Source organism: Amia ocellicauda, chromosome 14 (assembly GCF_036373705.1).
Source record: "Amia ocellicauda isolate fAmiCal2 chromosome 14, fAmiCal2.hap1, whole genome shotgun sequence".
In the NCBI taxonomy this organism is placed as follows: Eukaryota; Metazoa; Chordata; class Actinopteri; order Amiiformes; family Amiidae; genus Amia; species Amia ocellicauda.
The window spans coordinates 26,698,308-26,720,326 of record NC_089863.1 but is presented as its reverse complement, the minus strand read 5'-3'; the positions used below and the strand labels follow the sequence as shown (position 1 = coordinate 26,720,326).

The window sequence follows — 22,019 nt, the reverse complement described above, 5'->3', positions numbered from 1 at the left end:
ACCCTGTCTCTCTCATTCCCAGCACAATGAGCAATCACCCAATTAACATTCCCAGCACAATGATGTAGCGTAAGGTACACTTATACATTTCAGTTAAAGAAGTGAATTTAAGTATCACCTTTTCAAGAATCCTAGAATCTTGTAGAACTCAATTTCTGTAATAATTGGACACAGACACCAATTCCAAAGATTTAAATTCTCGAATTTATTAAAAACAAAAACAATATGTAGCACTACACTAGTTATACAGAAAGGGAAAAACTAATTAAAATTCACTCAAGATCAACAAATCAAAGACAAATCACTTCCTTGACCAAATCAAAGATCACGGAATCACATATGATAACACACAAATCGTTAATCAAAATTACAAACACATTGACTACAATAACGGTTAGTAAGAAGAAGGTCAGTCTCTCATTAGTATTGTTAGTCGGACATCCAGTTTCGGTTAGTTGGTTTCCGGTTTCGGTTCTGGCAACAGAGCTACAAGTTGAGCTGCGGCAGCGGGTTACTGGTTCACGTGAGAGAGACTTTTGACTTTTATCAGACTTTGTCTGTTTGCAACACACAATAATTCATACAAAAGAAAATAACTAAATAAAAAATAATTTTCCCCTTTGTTTGTCTCCCCCCAACAAGCACTAACTCTGATCTGTATACTTTTAAAGAAAGCAACCCAATACTCACAAGAAAACATCCATCAATGAGTAAACCCTGTAAATGAATTATATTGTAAAAACCAACTCCCCATCATACAATTCACAACGGGCATCATTAATACACCAGAGCTGTTCAAAACTCTCCAAATCATTCATCAGCCTGTAATAGTTAAACTCTAGTCTGACTCTGCACTTGACCAGCATGGCAAACTCTCACTGCATCCTCACTGCCCTCCCCACACACTCTGTCCTTCCTAGACTTGTAGACGGCCATTTTAGCCTGGCCCAGCAAGAAGTTTGCCAGCTGGTTCACGTTTGGTCTTTCTGGTGTATCTCGCCCCAAAAATAAAAACCTTTGTGTTAAAAATCAGGTTAAGATCAGTAAAAAGACGAGTTAAAAGACTAAAAATAGGTGACAACCGAGAGCATGTGCTAAAACAGTGAAACACGGTCTCTCTGAGCACAGAATGGGCAGGCGTCGGACACAGCAGGGTTAAGAACAGTAATAAGAGAATTGACAGCAATAATGGTTTGTAACACCCTCCACTGCAGATCGCCAGCTCTCTTATTGAGGGGGGGCTTGTACGGGCTTCTCCAGGCGGGCGCAGTGTCTTCCCCCAGCCCCAGCCTGACTCTCCAGGGTGTATCAGGGAGGGAGGAGAGCTGGCCCTGGTTCTGCACCTTCACACAGACCCTGTAAAGGGCCCTGCCCTCCATGGTGGCCAAGGGACGTGCACTCAGGCTGTCAATGTCCAGCAGTGGCCCTAGGGGGCCAGCAGTATCAGTGATAGCAGGGGATACACACAGGCTTTGGAACGATGGTGGTGTATCTGGGAGGGGGCGCCCCTGAAACAGCTCCTCCAGGAGCAGCAGTCCCCCCAGGGGGAGGGCGGCACGCAGCTGGAGCAAATATCGCTCCACACAGCGCAGTGAATGCAGCCCCAGTGCACCACGCAGATGCTCTGCACTCAGCCAGCTGCCCTGCTGCAGATCCAGCAGGTGGACCAGCTTGGTGAGCCGGGCGCCAACCAGCAGGCGGATGAAGGCGGGGGAGTGGGTGCAGGGCGTGTCCAGCCAGGGGTTGTACAGGATCGGCTCCTCCAGGAGCCCCTGCAGCGTGAGGGACTCTCTCTCAGCCCTCAGCTGGCCCCAGGCCTTCGGCAGGTTACGGTGGAATCTGGGAAGTGCCGACAGGTCCAGTCTGCTACAGTCCATCAGAAACAGAGCTGTATCCAGCTGGAGCGCCCCCACCTGGTGAAGCAGGGCACAGGCCAGCGCCCTCCAGGGCAAAGAAGGGGGGCCGTACAGCAACCGAAAGGCAGACACCCTGCTGGTGATATCGATCAGGCCCTGCCCCCCCCTCCTCTTGGGGCAGGTACAGCACTCCTCTCCTCAGCCAATGCATATCGTCCCAGAAAAAATCCAGGACGGCTCTCTGCAGCTCGCCCAGCAGCCCGGGTGGTGGCTCAACACACACTAAACGGTGCCACAGTGTGGAGGCCACCAGGTTATTGACGATCAGAGTCCTGCCTCTGTAGGAGAGCTGGGGGAGCAACCAGTGCCAGCGACCCAGACGCCCTCGCACCTCCTCTAGCACCCCCTCCCAGTTCCTTCTTTCATTGGACTCATCCCCCCATGTGCACTCCCAGGTACTTAAAACCTCCCCTGCTCCAAATGAGCCTGTCCAGCAATGCTGTGGGGGCGCAACCTTCCCACTGCCCCAGCAACAGGGCACAGCTCTTAGCCCAGTTCACAATGGCTGAAGACGGAGTCTGAAAGTCTGTGAGGGTGGTGTGCAATGCCCCGATGTCCGATTCCAACCCCCCACCTTAACCACCAGGTCGTCAGCATAGGTCGACACTCGGATGGGGGGGGTGGAGCAGTGTGGCAGGGACAGTCCGCTGACGCCGTTGCGCAGTTCATGGAGCAGGGGTTCGATGGCCAAAGAATAGAGCATGCCTGAGGGAGCACAGCCCTGCCTGACACCCCTCTTCACAGAAAAAGGGAGCACTGAGCCCCCCATTGATCTTCAGTACACTGTAAATGTCCCAGTAGAGCACCTGAATCATGGCTATAAAGACAGGGCTGAACCTGAAGGACTGCATGGTCCCCCACAAATACTGGTGTTCAACCCGGTCAAACGCCTTTTCCTGGTCTAGAGAAATCAGCCCAGTATTCAAACCCAATAACTTGGAGACTGCCAAAACATCCCTGATCAGAAAACTGTTGTCAAAAATTGACCTGCCAGGTACACAGTACGTCTGGTCAGAGTTTACCACAGACCCCATAACCTCCCGCAGTCTGTTGGCCAGAGCTTTGGAGAGCAGCTTATAGTCCACACACAGCAAGGCGACAGGTCTCCAGTCCTTTATGTCAAACAGATCCCCTTTATTGGGCAGCAGTGTGACCACTGCCCTCCTGCAGCTGAGCGGCAGCTCACCCTGAGCCAGACTCTCCCTGTACACGGCCAGCAAGTCCGCCCCCAGCTGTGGCCAAAAGGCACGGAAGAACTCTGCGGGGAGACCGTCTATGCCAGGGTACTTAGCGTTGTGCAGTCCACTGAGGGCAATGGAGAGCTCCTCCAATGTGAGCTCCCCCTCCAACTCCCTTTTCCACTCTTTGGGGACCTGTGGAAGACCTTGGTGGAACCTGCTTGAGTGAGCCGCGTTTTCACCTCCTGTCTCACTGGAGAAGAGCTGCGTATAGAACTGCACAGCCCTCCCTCAGATCTCCCCTGGCTCGTGCAGCTCGTGCCCGGCCGTCGTGCGGAGACAGTGGACCAGTTTGCTCTGGCCGTTCTTTTTCTCCAAACTGAAGAAGTAGTGGGTCGGGGCGTCCACCTGCGATACACTCTGGAACCTCGATCTCGTCAGCGCACCCTGTACCCTCGTATCCAGCAGGTCAATGAGCAACGCTTTTTTAGTCTTGAGGTCCGCAACAAGCCTGCTATTGGGAGTGGACTCTAGAGCCTGTTGGAGCTCCAGGATGTCCGTCTCCAAAGCCCTCATAGACTCATCTATACTCTTAGTGACACTTGCAGTGTACTGCTGACAGGTGAATCTGCACCTTCCCCACATCCCACCACTGTCCCAGGGAAGTAAAACCATGCTTCTGTGCTCTCCATTGCTGCCAGAAAAAAATAAAACATGTTCTAAAATGCGTGTCATTGCTTAAAAGGGTGTTAAAATGCCAGTAAGCACCACGGGTCTTAACTGAGGTCCATTCGGTCCATTCTGGGTGAGCCATCCTCAGTGAAGAGGGCTGCTGCTCATCTTCATCTGAAGACAGGTAGATCCTGTTTGGTCTTTACATTAGTTCTGGACAATTAATTGCAATGTTTCTTTTTTTATATATATTCAGATTTCTGCAAAAATGACGATAGCACTTCAAGTTCAGAAATCAATGCTAAGTGGTCTCTGAATTTTATCCAGAGCTGTATCATTGATTCTGTTTCTTATATACATAAGGATAGATATTTTTATTTCTCATGAACCACCAGCTTTCCCCTTTACAAAACAAGTGTTAATGTAGATGCTCTATATAATGAAGAGTGGGATATCAATATAAATATAAATATTAAGTATAACAATTACCTCCTTTTCTTTTTTGCTGCTTCTCTTTACTTGTTTCATCCACATCAGTTTGAAGGTCACATGATGTCTTCAATTTTGACCGCGCAACTGCATATGAATCTGTAATGTGTGTATATAATTAAAATTCAGTAACACACATTTTTCAGAGTAAACAAACAGTGCAATATTGTAGCAACACAATGTACTGAACAGCACTAGTAAATATCACAATACATGTAAGCTTCCTAAAATGAACAGATTACTAGAAATTATTCTTGGAATCAGAAAGTATATCTATTTTGTAATGAAGTCTTACAAAACATGAATATTTCACTAAATAATTACTGAGTTATTAGGCTATACTGGAGCAACATTGATTAGTCTTTTTAATAATTTAGCCTATTTCATAAAATACTACAGGATCCTGATTTTAAAAGTTGCCCAGGTGCTGCAGGGGTCATGCATGTTTGAACTGCCTTGTATGCAGATTTAAATGGTGGCCATAAGCATTTTTTGTTGTCAATTAACCAATTAGTTGGTATCACCTCAACTTCTGAGCTGTCCATAAACTCCACAATAGCAAACATTGCTATTCCCTGTCTAAATCAAAAATATATACAATTGAAACAATTGTTGTAACTCCTTTAAATTAAATGAAAACTTTATCTGATATTGTAACATAACTAAAATACTAATAAAGATAATGACAAAAAATATTATACAGATTTATGAGAATAGTGTATCTAGTTACAATAAATATACAAAATAGCATTGATGTACCTACCTCTTAAAACCTTAGTCAAACTGATAACAGTAGGAGATATTGTAAATAGTTCTCCCAGACAAAATCAAAATAAAGGTGTTGGCAATTAAATATATTTAGATACTGGACAAATGTATCAGCAATTAAACTATATAGATGCAGGTGCAAGAGGACTGTATAATGTACTTTTTGTTCACACAGATTGTGTTGTTCTACTTAGTAACCCTGTTTAGTGGTGGTGGGATGGGAGGGGGAAGGGAGAGGGCTGTCGTTATTTATATGTGTTTAATAACTACTCTGTCGTGTGATCGCATTACCTACTAGGTATCTGACTGAGAGAAACACGCGAGCTGCTGTTGAGTGACAACATCTTGAGTCTGAGTTTCATCTTTTTTATTTTATCTTTTTAAATCTTGAGTAGGACAATAGTGTCAATGTATTAATCTGAAGGTTTTATTGAACATATTAATATGATCATAAATACGGTGTCTTAAACGATGTGTAATATTTAGTTATAGAAAAGCTGGGGGTCTTCGGTCTGAGAAAGATATCTTGAGGAGATGCGCGAAAAGGCGCCTTTTCTCCATATAGTCTCGAGGAGATCTCTCTCAGAGCGAAGTCTCGTGAGAGCACTTTCAATTAATGAAGCTGCAACACTTTTTGACAATAGAATGAAATGTATTTATTATTATTATTAATATTATTATTATACATACCTATGATCCTTTAAAGTTGTAAAGGTCAATATTTTAAAACAAGTTGTATGGATACCGCATCTGTAGGCATTTAATCGGACATGATCCTCCGCGACTGTAACTGCTGTACAACTGTGCTGACAGAAGGCGCTTACCCAGAAATATATTACGTTGCTACAACGCTGTGGCAACATTGTGTGTTAGCAGGGCATCACGTGTAAACCTTACAGCTTTGGATTGTAATTTCATCGGACGATGCGATGTTCCCAACGTGGAGCTGCCGTCGTCTGCCAATGCTGACGATCGCCAACCATGCCAGACATATGCCAACGTTGGCCCAATGTTGTCATGTTTACTGGGAGTGACCTATTTACAGGCAGGGATTAGTGGCTGAAGGTCCTCTGTGTGACCCATCAGAAAGCTCTGCTCCAGGCAGACATGTTGCTGGTGAAGTTGTGCAGACAGAAGATGCTTGAATGTGTGTGTGTTTGACGAGGTTGTGCTCTTGTGTTCATGCGTGGTGACGTATTAGAAAAAAAAATCAACATGAAGTAGCAGCATGACGGATGAGCTGGTGCCGAAAAAAGGCTCAACATCAGCTGTGTGGCAGTGGTTTGGCTGTGCACAGTCAGACATTTCTCAGAGAAAAGTTATCTGTAAACTTTCGGAGGTAATTCGACAAATCTTTTCAAGCACCTGATAAGGAAGCATCTGAAGGAACATGCCGAGAGAGTTTCCCTCAGGTCGGTCCAACCCCACTCATCTGTATCTCACGAGGTCCCGAAACACAAACAGTTATCACTGACCGACACATCAGAGCCATCGAAACAATACGACACAAGCAGCACACGATGGAAAGAGGTGACGGAGGTGCTCACATCCTACTTAGCTAAGGATATGGTGCCATTCAAATCTGTGGAAAACGTGGGATTTAAAAGACTGATCCACACTTTAGACGCACGGTATGATTTGCCAAGTCGCAGATATTTTTCTAATGCCGCCATTCCCCATATGTATAGTGAATGCTGACAGAGGATCACTGCAGAAATAAAGCATGGAGAATTTTTTGCAATTTGAAATTTGAATTTGAAAAGTGCACACCTTTGTGTTTATATTTTATTACTGCAATTTCTGAGTAGTTTAAGATCTTGTGTTATTTAATGTTTATCTATTGACTGCTGATTACAACGTTAATATTTAAAATAAAGTTATACTCAGGCCATTTAATGACCATTTTGACAACTGATTCTTTAATTCAAAGTTGTGTTTTAAATTATACAAATAGATAAATCCCAAGGCTTGTTCCAGTCTGGATATTCTCTATAGTACATCTCAAAAGTGGGAAGATCGTGATTCAGATCGTGGATTGTGATTATGTGTTATAAGATCGTGATATGATTTTTTGGGAAGATCACCCTCCCCTACTCCCCATTGTTGTTATTACTATTGTTTTGCATCAGACTGTAATGCATGTAAACGTGCTGCTGCTTTTCTGCCACTGTGTGCATCATGTTCACACTTGCATGCTGTCTGTTAGAGGTACAACCAGGTTTGTTCCTTATTATTAATCCACAGAGTAAACAGGACAAGGTAGATGGAATTAGATGAATCTGATGTTGGTACTAAATGGCAGTTTTATTTGGTAATAATGTTACATGTCTATGCTGTCCAGTAAGTCCATGTTAATAGTGCAAGCAGTGTAATGAGCGGCTCTGCTCTGCTCTGCTCCCTGTGTGTGATGAGACACCAGCAGAGTTCAGGCAGAGCTGGCAAGTCTTCAGAGACACAGTGGACATTTTATAACTTCATCAGTCCTTACAATTAGATCCAGAACTTGATGAAGTCAGCAAGCGCTCCACAATCAGAGTCTGTTTTTAAAATCACTTTTTAAAGGACGAGTCAAACATCGTCTTGAATCAGCATTTCTGAGTCACGTATGTGACAGTAGAACTACATGGACCTTCACTTGTAATGAGGCTGTAACTGACAGATTTATTCAGACTCACATGTTGTCCTGCTTGTCATGCTGGATATGTGTCTCATGTGAGATGAATGACATCAACAGTGTGATGCTCAGCTGCTGCTCTTCTGTGTGGAGCCTCCACTTCTGTTAGTACAGACAACAGCATGACTGTTTCTAAAGGTCTGGGACAAACAAATACATCACCAACGTGTCTCCTTTCCTCTCCAGGCTGTCAGGCTGTGGTATCACAAAGAAAGGCTGTGCAGCCCTGGCCTCAGCTCTGCGTTCAAACCCCTCAACTCTGAGAGAGCTGGATCTGAGCGACAATCGCCCAGGGGACTCAGGAGTGACAAAGCTCTCCGCTGTACTGGAGGATCCCAACTGTAAACTAGAGACACTGCGGTAAGTAGAGGCTGTGTGACTGTGTGAATATTCAGTCACTGACAGGGAGAGACTGTGGTTTCTGAGCTCACCTCCTCTTCGCTGCTCTAACCCCGTCTCTCCCTGTACTGTGTCTCTGTCAAACCTGCTGTCCCTTATTCATCTTTCTTTCCCTGATTATAATGTGTCCTCCTCACCCTACACTGGGCAGGTAGGAAGAGATGGTTGATTTATAGATTAATCTATTGAAACAGATTTCTGTATTCATGTGTGTATGTATGTATTTACATGAGACAAGAGTGTCTGCCCCGTAAACATGCAAACATTGCCCCAACGTTGGCCAAATGTCAGACCGATCGTTGACCCTATTTTGGAACCCATCATTGGCCCTGTGTTACATGCCAACATTGGCCCAATATAATTTTGCTAATTGGCCCAATATACTAACTGGCCTAATAACAATACACTTATGGATACAAAAAAAAAAAGAAAACAATTGGATTACTGAAGTGTCTATTTTATTGTCGACATTCATTAGCTTACGTTTTGAGCCACTTTTCATGCAGCACATACATGCATACATACATACATACATATATATATATATATATATATATATATATAATACATGCAATACTCTAGTTTAAATCATGTACCACATTTTCCCCTTTACACTGCAATACTGCTTGTGGATTGTACAGAAAGTTTCAGAAGGTAAACAGACTCACCCTGGGTAAGTTTTAATAAGTTAAATAAAGAACCAAACAATGATAACTGGGGATCAGAAGGATTTGCCCTCACAAGTGTAATGCAGATTTGTTACCAACATAATAATAATAATTGTAAAAATAATAATAATCATAATAATCATAATAACATGTGGAATTAAAGGTAACATTATCTCTTATTCTCACTATTGTTGCTGATGTTTCAAAATGCTGCATGATATGCTGCTCACACATAAATGTAAACTATTGTTTTCCATTACACACACTATACTGAGCATCAAAACCAGTGCATAAAGACTCCATAGAAACACTACAGCTTCTGCTCTGTCTTCAGCATTCGAGTTCTGTCTTCTCCCACCGAGCCTATCCTTAGCGTAGCGGAGCCAGTTCATGGTGTACGAGAATTTCATATGCTTGGTTTTTCAATCTAAATAAATAGTTGATCTGAAAACTCATAGGTCAATTGGTTTCTCTTTTCAGATTCTTTTTAGAGGGAACATCTTCAAGTCACAGATGTGCAATAATCATTTATTTGTGACAACAATTTAAACTAATATCATTCAATTATATTACTGAAAATGAGTAATTTTAAGCTTCAGCTTTATTACAGAAAGAAACAGATAATACCCGATTTCTCCTCTTCTCCTCACAGGGCAGCTTAGGTCAGTGTGGTTAGTCAGGCAGTGGTGTCTCTCTCTCTCCCATAATAAAATACATTCTAACAAATATCTTACAATGGCCACTGCAGACATGTCCTTCTGTGTGGCGTCCTTTGTCAGTGGGTTTGCTCTTACAGCTCCCGGAAGAGAAAACGTTTGCATCTCTTATTCAACTGACACAAGTATATCATTACCAGTTATATACTTTTTTGATGACTATTTTTCAAATATCTATATTTTTAAGGGACAATTGGCAAAGCAAATAATCCCCTTACTTTGACATGATCAAATGTTTACACACCCTTGTCAGTAGATCACACAGGCCCGGTGGCTAGTTGTGACATCATCTCTCCACACTTCCCCAGTCGGCCTACAGAGGTCATCATCACCTGAATTCTCACCCTGTCTCTCTCATTCCCAGCACAATGAGCAATCACCCAATTAAAATTCCCAGCACAATGATGTAGCGTAAGGTACACTTATACATTTCAGTTAAAGAAGTGAATTTAAGTATCACCTTTTCAAGAATCCTAGAATCTTGTAGAACTCAATTTCTGTAATAATTGGACACAGACACCAATTCCAAAGATTTAAATTCTCAAATGTATTTAAAACAAAAACAATATGTAGCACTACACTAGTTATACAGAAAGGCAAAAACTAATTAAAATTCACTCAAGATCAACAAATCAAAGACAAATCACTTCCGTGACCAAATCAAAGAACATGGGATTGCATATGATAACACACAAATCGTTCAACAAAATTAAAGACACATTGACTACGATAACGGTTAGTAAGAAGAAGGTCAGTCCCTCATTAGTTAGTTAGTTAGTATTTATGTCAAATAAAGTCTCCTTATATATATAAATCTCATTTACATTTGGGTGCCGAGAAAGATTCTATCATTTCTTGTTACCACAAATCTCCCTAATTGATTACTGTTCAATGATTAAGGATAGGCAGGGCCACCTTTAATCTGTTGTCTATTAACGTGTCAATTTCAGACTAAACAGTTAAACAGGAATGAGAAGATATTTCTCTGCGCTGACCGATTTTATTTCTAAAATTGTCAAACAAAACCGTTTAATGCAGCACTCATTTATATTTAAGAAAATACTAAATGGTATTATACATTTTAAAGTTTATGACTCACAGAATAACATTTCTAATTGATTTCTCAAATGTCTTGAATGATAAACTCCAATCTGTTAAACTTATCTGAACTTCGTCGCAGAGAGGCCTCTCTGCCTTCGGGATCAGATAAAAGCACACGGCACGAGGCTCCAGCAGGGACTCCAAGCCATTTGGTCCTTTGTGGGTGAGCCATCCTCCCAAGACTGTCACTTTGACGTAGAACAGTTCATGGGCCGAAGAGCTCAGGAATTCTGGTAACTTTGCGGGAGAAGTCTGGTTTAGATCAGAGCTCCAGTTAAGGGCTATAATGCTCTTATCACAATACACCCCCCCTTAACGCTACAGTGAGCAATCACCCAATTAACATTCCCAGCACAATGAGCACATGCGCCATCAGCACTCTACTCCCATTGGACCAGCGCTGCACATCCCTGTGCCCTGCTCCCCTCTGATCTGTATTTAAACCCCCTGTTAGTTACATACAATGCCAAGTTTTGTCAGTTGACCTGCATTTCTAAGTGTTCCTCCTATTTTCTGATTGCATGGGTAAAATGTAAAAATATCCTGCAAATTCACCACCCAGAGCCAAAACTGAAATTGAAATCTCATTGTTTCATGGAAATCCCTTAAAACAGGTGTCACTACTCTTAATTATTTCATTGTATTTAAGGATAATGCCAATCCCTAGATCAAAGTATGAAAATGGCTTTCAGATAGCTTGAAAAATTGTGCAGGTAGAATATACAGACAACACGTTACATTCCTTAACTAGTCTATTGAAGAAGTCTTTTGTTGATACCATTTAGAAACGTTGAAGGTGTGGAGAGATATGAATTAAGAATATGTCAACGTTTACCTGTTCTCGGTTGATCAGGTGCTGTTAATGAAGTGTGTGGAGTCTGCAGCCGTGTCTGAGGGTTTGCACTGAAGACAGGGGTGTCATAATGGGCAGTGGCAGACAAGCTGTTGGCAGAATCACAGTGTGGGGTAGCAGTGGGGGTGCAGGGGGCAGGGGCAGCTCCAGATCCCTGGATCCCTGCAGCCCATGCTTGGTATTTGATTGCACAGTTGTCTTTGGATGCTTTACAAGTGAAGAGGGCTGCTGCTCATCTTCATCTGAAGACAGGTAGATCCTGTTTGGTCTTTACATTAGATTTGGACAATTAATTGCAATGTTTCTTTTTTTTATATATTCAGATTTTTGCAAAAATGACGATAGCACTTCAAGTTCAGAAATCAATGTTAAGTGGTCTCTGAATTTTATCCAGAGCTGTATCATTGATTCTGTTTCTTATATACATAAGGATAGATATTTTTATTTCTCATGAACCACCAGCTTTCCCCTTTACAAAACGAGTGTTAATGTAGATGTTCTATATAATGAAGAGTGGGATATCAATATAAATATAAATATTAAATATAACAATTACCTCCTTTTCTTTTTTGCTGCTTCTCTTTACTTGTTTCATCCACATCAGTTTGAAGGTCACATGATGTCTTCAATTTTGACCGCGCAACTGCATATGAATCTGTAATGTGTGTATATAATTAAAATTCATTAACACACATTTTTCAGAGTAAACAAACAGTGCAATATTGTAGCAACACAATGTACTGAACAGCACTAGTAAATATCACAATACATGTAAGCTTCCTAAAATGTACAGATTACTAGAAATTATTCTTGGAATCAGAAAGTATATCTATTTTGTAATGAAGTCTTACAAAACATGAATATTTCACTAAATAATTACTGAGTTATTAGGCTATACTGGAGCAACATTGATTAGTCTTTTTAATAATTTAGCCTATTTCATAAAATACTACAGGATCCTGATTTTAAAAGTTGCCCAGGTGCTGCAGGGGTCATGCATGTTTGAACTGCCTTGTATGCAGATTTAAATGGTGGCCATAAGCATTTTTTGTTGTCAATTAACCAATTAGTTGGTATCACCTCAACTTCTGAGCTGTCCATAAACTCCACAATAGCAAACATTGCTATTCCCTGTCTAAATCAAAAATATATACAATTGAAACAATTGTTGTAACTCCTTTAAATTAAATGAAAACTTTATCTGATATTGTAACATAACTAAAATACTAATAAAGATAATGACACAAAAAATATTATACAGATTTATGAGAATAGTGTATCTAGTTACAATAAATATACAAAATAGCATTGATGTACCTACCTCTTAAAACCTTAGTCAAACTGATAACAGTAGGAGATATTGTAAATAGTTCTCCCAGACAAAATCAAAATAAAGGTGTTGGCAATTAAATCTAATTAGATACTGGACAAATGTATCAGCAATTAAACTATATAGATGCAGGTGCAAGAGGACTGTATAATGTACTTTTTGTTCACACAGATTGTGTTGTTCTACTTAGTAACCCTGTTTAGTGGTGGTGGGATGGGAGGGGGAAGGGAGAGGGCTGTCGTTATTTATATGTGTTTAATAACTACTCTGTCGTGTGATCGCATTACCTACTAGGTATCTGACTGAGAGAAACACGCGAGCTGCTGTTGAGTGACAACATCTTGAGTCTGAGTTTCATCTTTTTTATTTTATCTTTTTAAATCTTGAGTAGGACAATAGTGTCAATGTATTAATCTGAAGGTTTTATTTAACATATTAATATGATCATAAATACGGTGTCTTAAACGATGTGTAATATTTAGTTATAGAAAAGCTGGGGGTCTTCGGTCTGAGAAAGATATCTTGAGGAGATGCGCGAAAAGGCGCCTTTTCTCCATATAGTCTCGAGGAGATCTCTCTCAGAGCGAAGTCTCGTGAGAGCACTTTCAATTAATGAAGCTGCAACACTTTTTGACAATAGAATGAAATGTATTTATTATTATTATTATTATTATTATTATTATTATTATACATACCTATGATCCTTTAAAGTTGTAAAGGTCAATATTTTAAAACAAGTTGTATGGATACCGCATCTGTAGGCATTTAATCGGACATGATCCTCCGCGACTGTAACTGCTGTACAACTGTGCTGACAGAAGGCGCTTACCCAGAAATATATTACGTTGCTACAACGCTGTGGCAACATTGTGTGTTAGCAGGGCATCACGTGTAAACCTTACAGCTTTGGATTGTAATTTCATCGGACGATGCGATGTTCCCAACGTGGAGCTGCCGTCGTCTGCCAATGCTGATGATCGCCAACCATGCCAGACATATGCCAACGTTGGCCCAATGTTGTCATGTTTACTGGGAGTGACCTATTTACAGGCAGGGATTAGTAGCTGAAGGTCCTCTGTGTGACCCATCAGAAAGCTCTGCTCCAGGCAGACATGTTGCTGGTGAAGTTGTGCAGACAGAAGATGCTTGAATGTGTGTGTGTTTGACGAGGTTGTGCTCTTGTGTTCATGCGTGGTGACGTATTAGAAAAAAAAATCAACATGAAGTAGCAGCATGACGGATGAGCTGGTGCCGAAAAAAGGCTCAACATCAGCTGTGTGGCAGTGGTTTGGCTGTGCACAGTCAGACATTTCTCAGAGAAAAGTTATCTGTAAACTTTCGGAGGTAATTCGACAAATCTTTTCAAGCACCTGAAAAGGAAGCATCTGAAGGAACATGCCGAGAGTGTTTCCCTCTGGTCGGTCCTACCCCACTCATCTGTATCTCACGAGGTCCCGAAACACAAACAGTTATCACTGACCGACACATCAGAGCCGTCGAAACAATACGACACAAGCAGCACACGATGGAAAGAGGTGACGGAGGAGCTCACATCCTACTTAGCTAAGGATATGGTGCCATTCAAATCTGTGGAAAACGTGGGATTTAAAAGACTGATCCACACTTTAGACGCACGGTATGATTTGCCAAGTCGTAGATATTTTTCTAATACTGCCATTCCCCATATGTATAGTGAATGCTGACAGAGGATCGCTGCAGAAATAAAGCATGGAGATTTTTTTGCAATTAGAAATTTGAATTTGAAAAGTGCATACCTTTGTGTTGTTTATATTTTATTACTGCAATTTATGAGTAGTTTAAGATCTTGTGTTATTTAATGTTTATCTATTGACTGCTGATTACAATGTTAATATTTAAAATAAAGTTAAACTCAGGCCATTTAATAACCATTTCTTTAACAGTTGTGTTTTAAATTATACAAATAGATAAATCCCAAGGCTTGTTCCAGTCTGGATATTCTCTATAGTTCATCTCAAAAGTGGGAAGATTGTGATTCTGATCGTGGATTGTGATTATGTGTTATAAGATCATGATATGATTTTTTGGGAAGATCCCCATTGTTGTTATTACTATTGTTTTGCATCAGACTGTAATGCATGTGAACATGCTGCTGCTTTTCTGCCACTGTGTGCATCATGTTCACACTTGCATGCTGCCTGTTAGCAACCAGGTTTTATTATTTTTGTCATTTAGCAGATACTCTTATCCAGGGTACATTACATTTATACCCATTTATACAGCTGGGCATTTTTCTGGAGCAATCAAAGTGAAGTACCTTGCTCAAGGGTACAACAGCACTGCCCCACCTGGGATTTGAACCCACAACCTTCAAGTCATGAGTCCAGAGCCACTACTAACCACTACTCCACAGTGCTGCCATTATTATTAATGCATAGAGTAAACAGGACAAGGTAGATGGAATTAGATTAATCTGATGTTGGTACTAAATGGCAGTTTTATTTGGCAATAATGTTACATATCTATGCTGTCCAGTAAGTCCATGTTAATAGTACAGGCAGTGTAATGAGCGGCTCTGCTCTGCTCTGCTCCCTGTGTGTGATGAGACACCAGCAGAGTTCAGGCAGAGCTGGCAAGTCTTCAGAGACACAGTGGACATTTTATAACTTCATCAGTCCCTACAATTAGATCCAGAACATGATGAAGTCAGCAGGCGCTCCACAATCAGAGTCTGTTTTTAAAATCACTTTTTAAAGGACGAGTCAAACATTGTCTTGAATCAGCACTTCTGAGTCACGTATGTGACAGTAGAACTACATGGACCTTCACTTGTGATGAGGCTGTAACTGACAGATTTATTCAGACTCACATGTTGTCCTGCTTCTCATGCTGGATGTGTGTCTCATGTCAGATGAATGACATCAACAGTGTGACGCTCAGCTGCTGCTCTTCTGTGTGGAGCCTCCACTTCTGTTAGTACAGACAACAGCATGACTGTTTCTAAAGGTCTGGGACAAACAAATACATCACCAACGTGTCTCCTTTCCTCTCCAGGCTGTCAGACTGTGGGATCACAGAGGAAGGCTGTGCAGCCCTGGCCTCAGCTCTGCGTTCAAACCCCTCAACTCTGAGAGAGCTGGATCTGAGACGCAATCGCCCAGGGGACTCAGGAGTGACAAAGCTCTCCGCTGGACTGGAGGATCCCAACTGTAAACTAGAGACACTGCGGTAAGTAGAGGCTGTGTGACTGTGTGAATATTCAGTCACTGACAGGGAGAGACTGTGGTTTCTGAGCTCACCTCCTCTTCGCTGCTCTAACCCCGTCTCTCCCTGTACTGTGTCTCTGTCAAACCTGCTGTCCCTTATTCATCTTTCATTCCCTGATTATAATGTGTCCTCCTCACCCTACACAGGGCAGGTAGGAAGAGATGGTTGATTTATGGATTAATGTATTTAAACAGATTTCTGTATTCATGTGTGTATGTATGTATTTACATGAGACAATAGTGTCTGCCCAGTAAACATGCAAACATTGCCCCAACGTTGGCCAAATGTCAGACCGATCGTTGCCCCTCTTTTGGAACCAACATTGGCCCAACATAATTTTGCTAATTGGCCCAATATACTAACTGGCCTAATAACAATACACTTATGGATACAAAAATCAATAGAATTACTGAAGTGTTTATTTTATTGTCGACTAATATTAGCTCACGTTTTGAGCCACTTTTCATGCAGCACATACATACATATATATATATATGTATATAATACATGCAATACTCTAGTTTAAGTAATGTACCACATTCTCCCCTGCAATACTGCTTGTGGATTGTACAGAAAGTTTCAGAAGGTAAACAGACTCATCCTGGGTAAGTTTAAATAAGTTAAATAAAGAACCAAACAATGATAACTGAACTGGGGAACAGAAGGATTTGCCCTCACAAGTGTAATGCAGATTTGTTACCAACATAATAATAATAATTATAAAAATAATAATAATCATAATAATAATAATAACATGTGGAATTAAAGGTAACATCTCTTATTCTCACTATTGTTGCTGATGTTTCAAAATGCTGCATGATATGCTGCTCACACATAAATGTAAACTATTGTTTTCCGTTACACATACTATACTGAGCATCAAAACCAGCGCATAAACACTCCATAGAAACACTACAGCTTCTGCTCTGTCTTCAGCATTCGAGTTCTGTCTTCTCCCACCGAGCCTATCCTTAGCGTAGCGGAGCCAGTTCATGGTGTACGAGAATTTGATATGCTTGGTTTTTCAATCTGAATAAATAGTTGATCTGAAAACTCATAGGTCAATTGGTTTCTCTTTTCAGATTATTTTTAGAGGGAAGATGCGGTCAAGTCACAGATGTGCAATAATCATTTATTTGTGACAAAAATAGAAACTAATATCATTCAAATATATTACTGAAAATGAGTAATTTTAAGCTTCAGCTGGATTACAGAAAGAAACAGATAATACCCGATTTCTCCTCTTCTCCTCACAGGGCAGCTTAGGTCAGTGTGGTTAGTCAGGCAGCGGTGTCTCTCTCTCTCTCTCTCTCTCTCTTCCTCCTGCTCTTCTTCTTGTCGTTGTCTCCTTCTTCTTTGAACTCTCCTTTGAACTCCCCTCTCTCTCGTTGCTCCTAGTTTATAAGGTTTCCTTTCAACCAATCACATCTTGCTGCCGATATGAGTTGGGTGCTTGATGCTAATGTAACTCAGAAGTGGGGTCTTTGGGATCTGGCTAGGAGCCAATCAGAGGACAGGTATCTTTTGGAGTTTAGGGAACTTGATCAAAGGACAGAAGTCTGTTTCCTGTCCCAAACCAGATAGCATAGAATTTCCCATAATAAAATACATTCTAACAAATATCTTACAATGGCCACTGCAGACATGTCCTTCTGTGTGGCGTCCTTTGTCACTGGGTTTGCTCTTACAGCTCCCGGAAGAGAAAACGTTTGCATCTCTTATTCAACTGACACAAGTATATCATTACCAGTCATATACTTTTTTGATGACTATTTTTCAAATATCTATATTTTTAAGGGACAATTGGCAAAGCAAATAATCCCCTTACTTTGACATGATCAAATGTTTACACACCCTTGTCAGTAGATCACACAGGCCCGGTGGCTAGTTGTGACATCATCTCTCCACACTTCCCCAGTCGGCCTACAGAGGTCATCATCACCTGAATTCTCACCCTGTCTCTCTCATTCCCAGCACAATGAGCAATCACCCAATTAAAATTCCCAGCACAATGATGTAGCGTAAGGAACACTTATACATTTCAATTAAAGAAGTGAATTTAAGTATCACCTTTTCAAGAATCCTAGAATCTTGTAGAACTCAATTTCTGTAATAATTGGACACAGACACCAATTCCAAAGATTTAAATTCTCGAATTTATTAAAAACAAAAACAATATGTAGCACTACACTAGTTATACAGACAGGGAAAAACTAATTAAAATTCACTCAAGATCAACAAATCAAAGACAAATCACTTCCTTGACCAAATCAAAGAACATGGGATTGCATATGATAACACACAAATCGTTAAACAAAGTTAAAGACACATTGACTACGATAACGGTTAGTAAGAAGAAGGTCAGTCTCTCATTAGTATTGTTAGTCGGACATCAAATAACTACAGAGGTTAGTATGTATGTCAAATAATGTCTCGTTATATATATCAGTCTCATTTACATTTGGGTGCTGAGAAAGATTCTATCATTTCTTGTTACCACAAATCTCCCTAATTGATTACTGTTCAATGATTAAGGATAGGCAGGGCCACCTTTAATCTGTTGTCTATTAACGTGTCAATTTCAGACTAAACAGTTAAACAGGAATGAGAAGATATTTCTCTGCGCTGACAGATTTTATTTCTAAAATTGTCAAACAAAACTGTTTAATGCAGCACTCATTTATATTTAAGAAAATACTAAATGGTATTATACAGTTAATAGTTAATAATATATAAGTTTATGACTCACAGAATAACATTTCTAATTGATTTCTCAAATGTCTTGAATGATAAACTCCAATCTGTTAAACTTATCTGAACTTCGTCTCAGAGAGGCCTCTCTGCCTTCGGGATCAGATAAAAGCACACGGCACGAGGCTCCAGCAGGGACTCCAAGCCATTTGGTCCTTTGTGGGTGAGCCATCCTCCCAAGACTGTCACTTTGACGTAGAACAGTTCATGGGCCGAAGAGCTCAGGAATTCTGGTAACTTTGCGGGAGAAGTCTGGTTTAGATCAGAGCTCCAGTTAAGGGCTATAATGCTCTTATCACAATACACCCCCCCTTAACGCTACAATGAGCAATCACCCAATTAACATTCCCAGCACAATGAGCACATGCGCCATCAGCACTCTACTCCCATTGGACCAGCGCTGCACATCCCTGTGCCCTGCTCCCCTCTGATCTGTATTTAAACCCCCTGTTAGTTACATACAATGCCAAGTTTTGTCAGTTGACCTGCATTTCTAAGTGTTCCTCCTATTTTCTGATTGCATGGGTAAAATGTAAAAATATAAATAATGTGATATATTGTAACAATTGTAAGTCAACCTGGATAAGGGTGTCTGCTAAGAAATTGAGTAATAATAATAAATATCCTGCAAATTCACCACCCAGAGCCAAAACTGAAATTGAAATCTCATTGTTTCATGGAAATCCCTTAAAACAGGTGTCACTACTCTTAATTATTTCATTGTATTTAAGGATAATGCCAATCCCTAGATCAAAGTATGAAAATGGCTTTCAGATAGCTTGAAAAATTGTGCAGGTAGAATATACAGACAACATATTACATTCCTTAACTAGTGTATTAAAGATGTTTTTGTTGATACCATTTAGAAATGTAGAAGGTGTGTAGAGATATGAATTAAGAATATGTCAACGTTTACCTGTTCTCAGTTGATCGGGTGCTGTTAATGAAGTGCATGGAGTCTGCAGCCGTGTCTGAGCGTTTGCACTGAAGACAGGGGTGTCATAATGGGCAGTGGCAGACAAGCTGTTGGCAGAATCACAGTGTGGGGTAGCAGTGGGGGTGCAGGGGGCAGGGGCAGCTCCAGATCCCTGGATCCCTGCAGCCCATGCTTGGTATTTGATTGCACAGTTGTCTTTGGATGCTTTACAAGTGAAGAGGGCTGCTGCTCATCTTCATCTGAAGACAGGTAGATCCTGTTTGGTCTTTACATTAGTTCTGGACAATTAATTGCAATGTTTCTTTTTTTATATATATTCAGATTTCTGCAAAAATGACGATAGCACTTCAAGTTCAGAAATCAATGCTAAGTGGTCTCTGAATTTTATCCAGAGCTGTATCATTGATTCTGTTTCTTATATACATAAGGATAGATATTTTTATTTCTCATGAACCACCAGCTTTCCCCTTTACAAAACAAGTGTTAATGTAGATGCTCTATATAATGAAGAGTGGGATATCAATATAAATATAAATATTAAGTATAACAATTACCTCCTTTTCTTTTTTGCTGCTTCTCTTTACTTGTTTCATCCACATCAGTTTGAAGGTCACATGATGTCTTCAATTTTGACCGCGCAACTGCATATGAATCTGTAATGTGTGTATATAATTAAAATTCAGTAACACACATTTTTCAGAGTAAACAAACAGTGCAATATTGTAGCAACACAATGTACTGAACAGCACTAGTAAATATCACAATACATGTAAGCTTCCTAAAATGAACAGATTACTAGAAATTATTCTTGGAATCAGAAAGTATATCTATTTTGTAATGAAGTCTTACAAAACATGAATATTTCACTAAATAATTACTGAGTTATTAGGCTATACTGGAGCAACATTGATTAGTCTTTTTAATAATTTAGCCTATTTCATAAAATACTACAGGATCCTGATTTTAAAAGTTGCCCAGGTGCTGCAGGGGTCATGCATGTTTGAACTGCCTTGTATGCAGATTTAAATGGTGGCCATAAGCATTTTTTGTTGTCAATTAACCAATTAGTTGGTATCACCTCAACTTCTGAGCTGTCCATAAACTCCACAATAGCAAACATTGCTATTCCCTGTCTAAATCAAAAATATATACAATTGAAACAATTGTTGTAACTCCTTTAAATTAAATGAAAACTTTATCTGATATTGTAACATAACTAAAATACTAATAAAGATAATGACAAAAAATATTATACAGATTTATGAGAATAGTGTATCTAGTTACAATAAATATACAAAATAGCATTGATGTACCTACCTCTTAAAACCTTAGTCAAACTGATAACAGTAGGAGATATTGTAAATAGTTCTCCCAGACAAAATCAAAATAAAGGTGTTGGCAATTAAATCTAATTAGATACTGGACAAATGTATCAGCAATTAAACTATATAGATGCAGGTGCAAGAGGACTGTATAATGTACTTTTTGTTCACACAGATTGTGTTGTTCTACTTAGTAACCCTGTTTAGTGGTGGTGGGATGGGAGGGGGAAGGGAGAGGGCTGTCGTTATTTATATGTGTTTAATAACTACTCTGTCGTGTGATCGCATTACCTACTAGGTATCTGACTGAGAGAAACACGCGAGCTGCTGTTGAGTGACAACATCTTGAGTCTGAGTTTCATCTTTTTTATTTTATCTTTTTAAATCTTGAGTAGGACAATAGTGTCAATGTATTAATCTGAAGGTTTTATTGAACATATTAATATGATCATAAATACGGTGTCTTAAACGATGTGTAATATTTAGTTATAGAAAAGCTGGGGGTCTTCGGTCTGAGAAAGATATCTTGAGGAGATGCGCGAAAAGGCGCCTTTTCTCCATATAGTCTCGAGGAGATCTCTCTCAGAGCGAAGTCTCGTGAGAGCACTTTCAATTAATGAAGCTGCAACACTTTTTGACAATAGAATGAAATGTATTTATTATTATTATTAATATTATTATTATACATACCTATGATCCTTTAAAGTTGTAAAGGTCAATATTTTAAAACAAGTTGTATGGATACCGCATCTGTAGGCATTTAATCGGACATGATCCTCCGCGACTGTAACTGCTGTACAACTGTGCTGACAGAAGGCGCTTACCCAGAAATATATTACGTTGCTACAACGCTGTGGCAACATTGTGTGTTAGCAGGGCATCACGTGTAAACCTTACAGCTTTGGATTGTAATTTCATCGGACGATGCGATGTTCCCAACGTGGAGCTGCCGTCGTCTGCCAATGCTGACGATCGCCAACCATGCCAGACATATGCCAA

General features: G+C 40.4%; 1 protein-coding gene across 4 annotated transcripts in view; it reads left to right on the top strand.

The window, feature by feature from the left end:
* LOC136767576 (NLR family CARD domain-containing protein 3) overlaps nt 1-22,019 on the top strand; it is a 152,182-nt gene that overhangs the window by 107,340 nt on the left and 22,823 nt on the right. For all 4 annotated transcript variants that reach the window (XM_066721454.1, XM_066721455.1, XM_066721456.1 and 1 more), the window contains 2 exons: nt 7,884-8,057; nt 15,798-15,971. In XM_066721454.1, the coding sequence (XP_066577551.1) occupies nt 7,884-8,057; nt 15,798-15,971 (348 nt within the window). The remainder of the gene's footprint in view (nt 1-7,883; nt 8,058-15,797; nt 15,972-22,019) is intronic.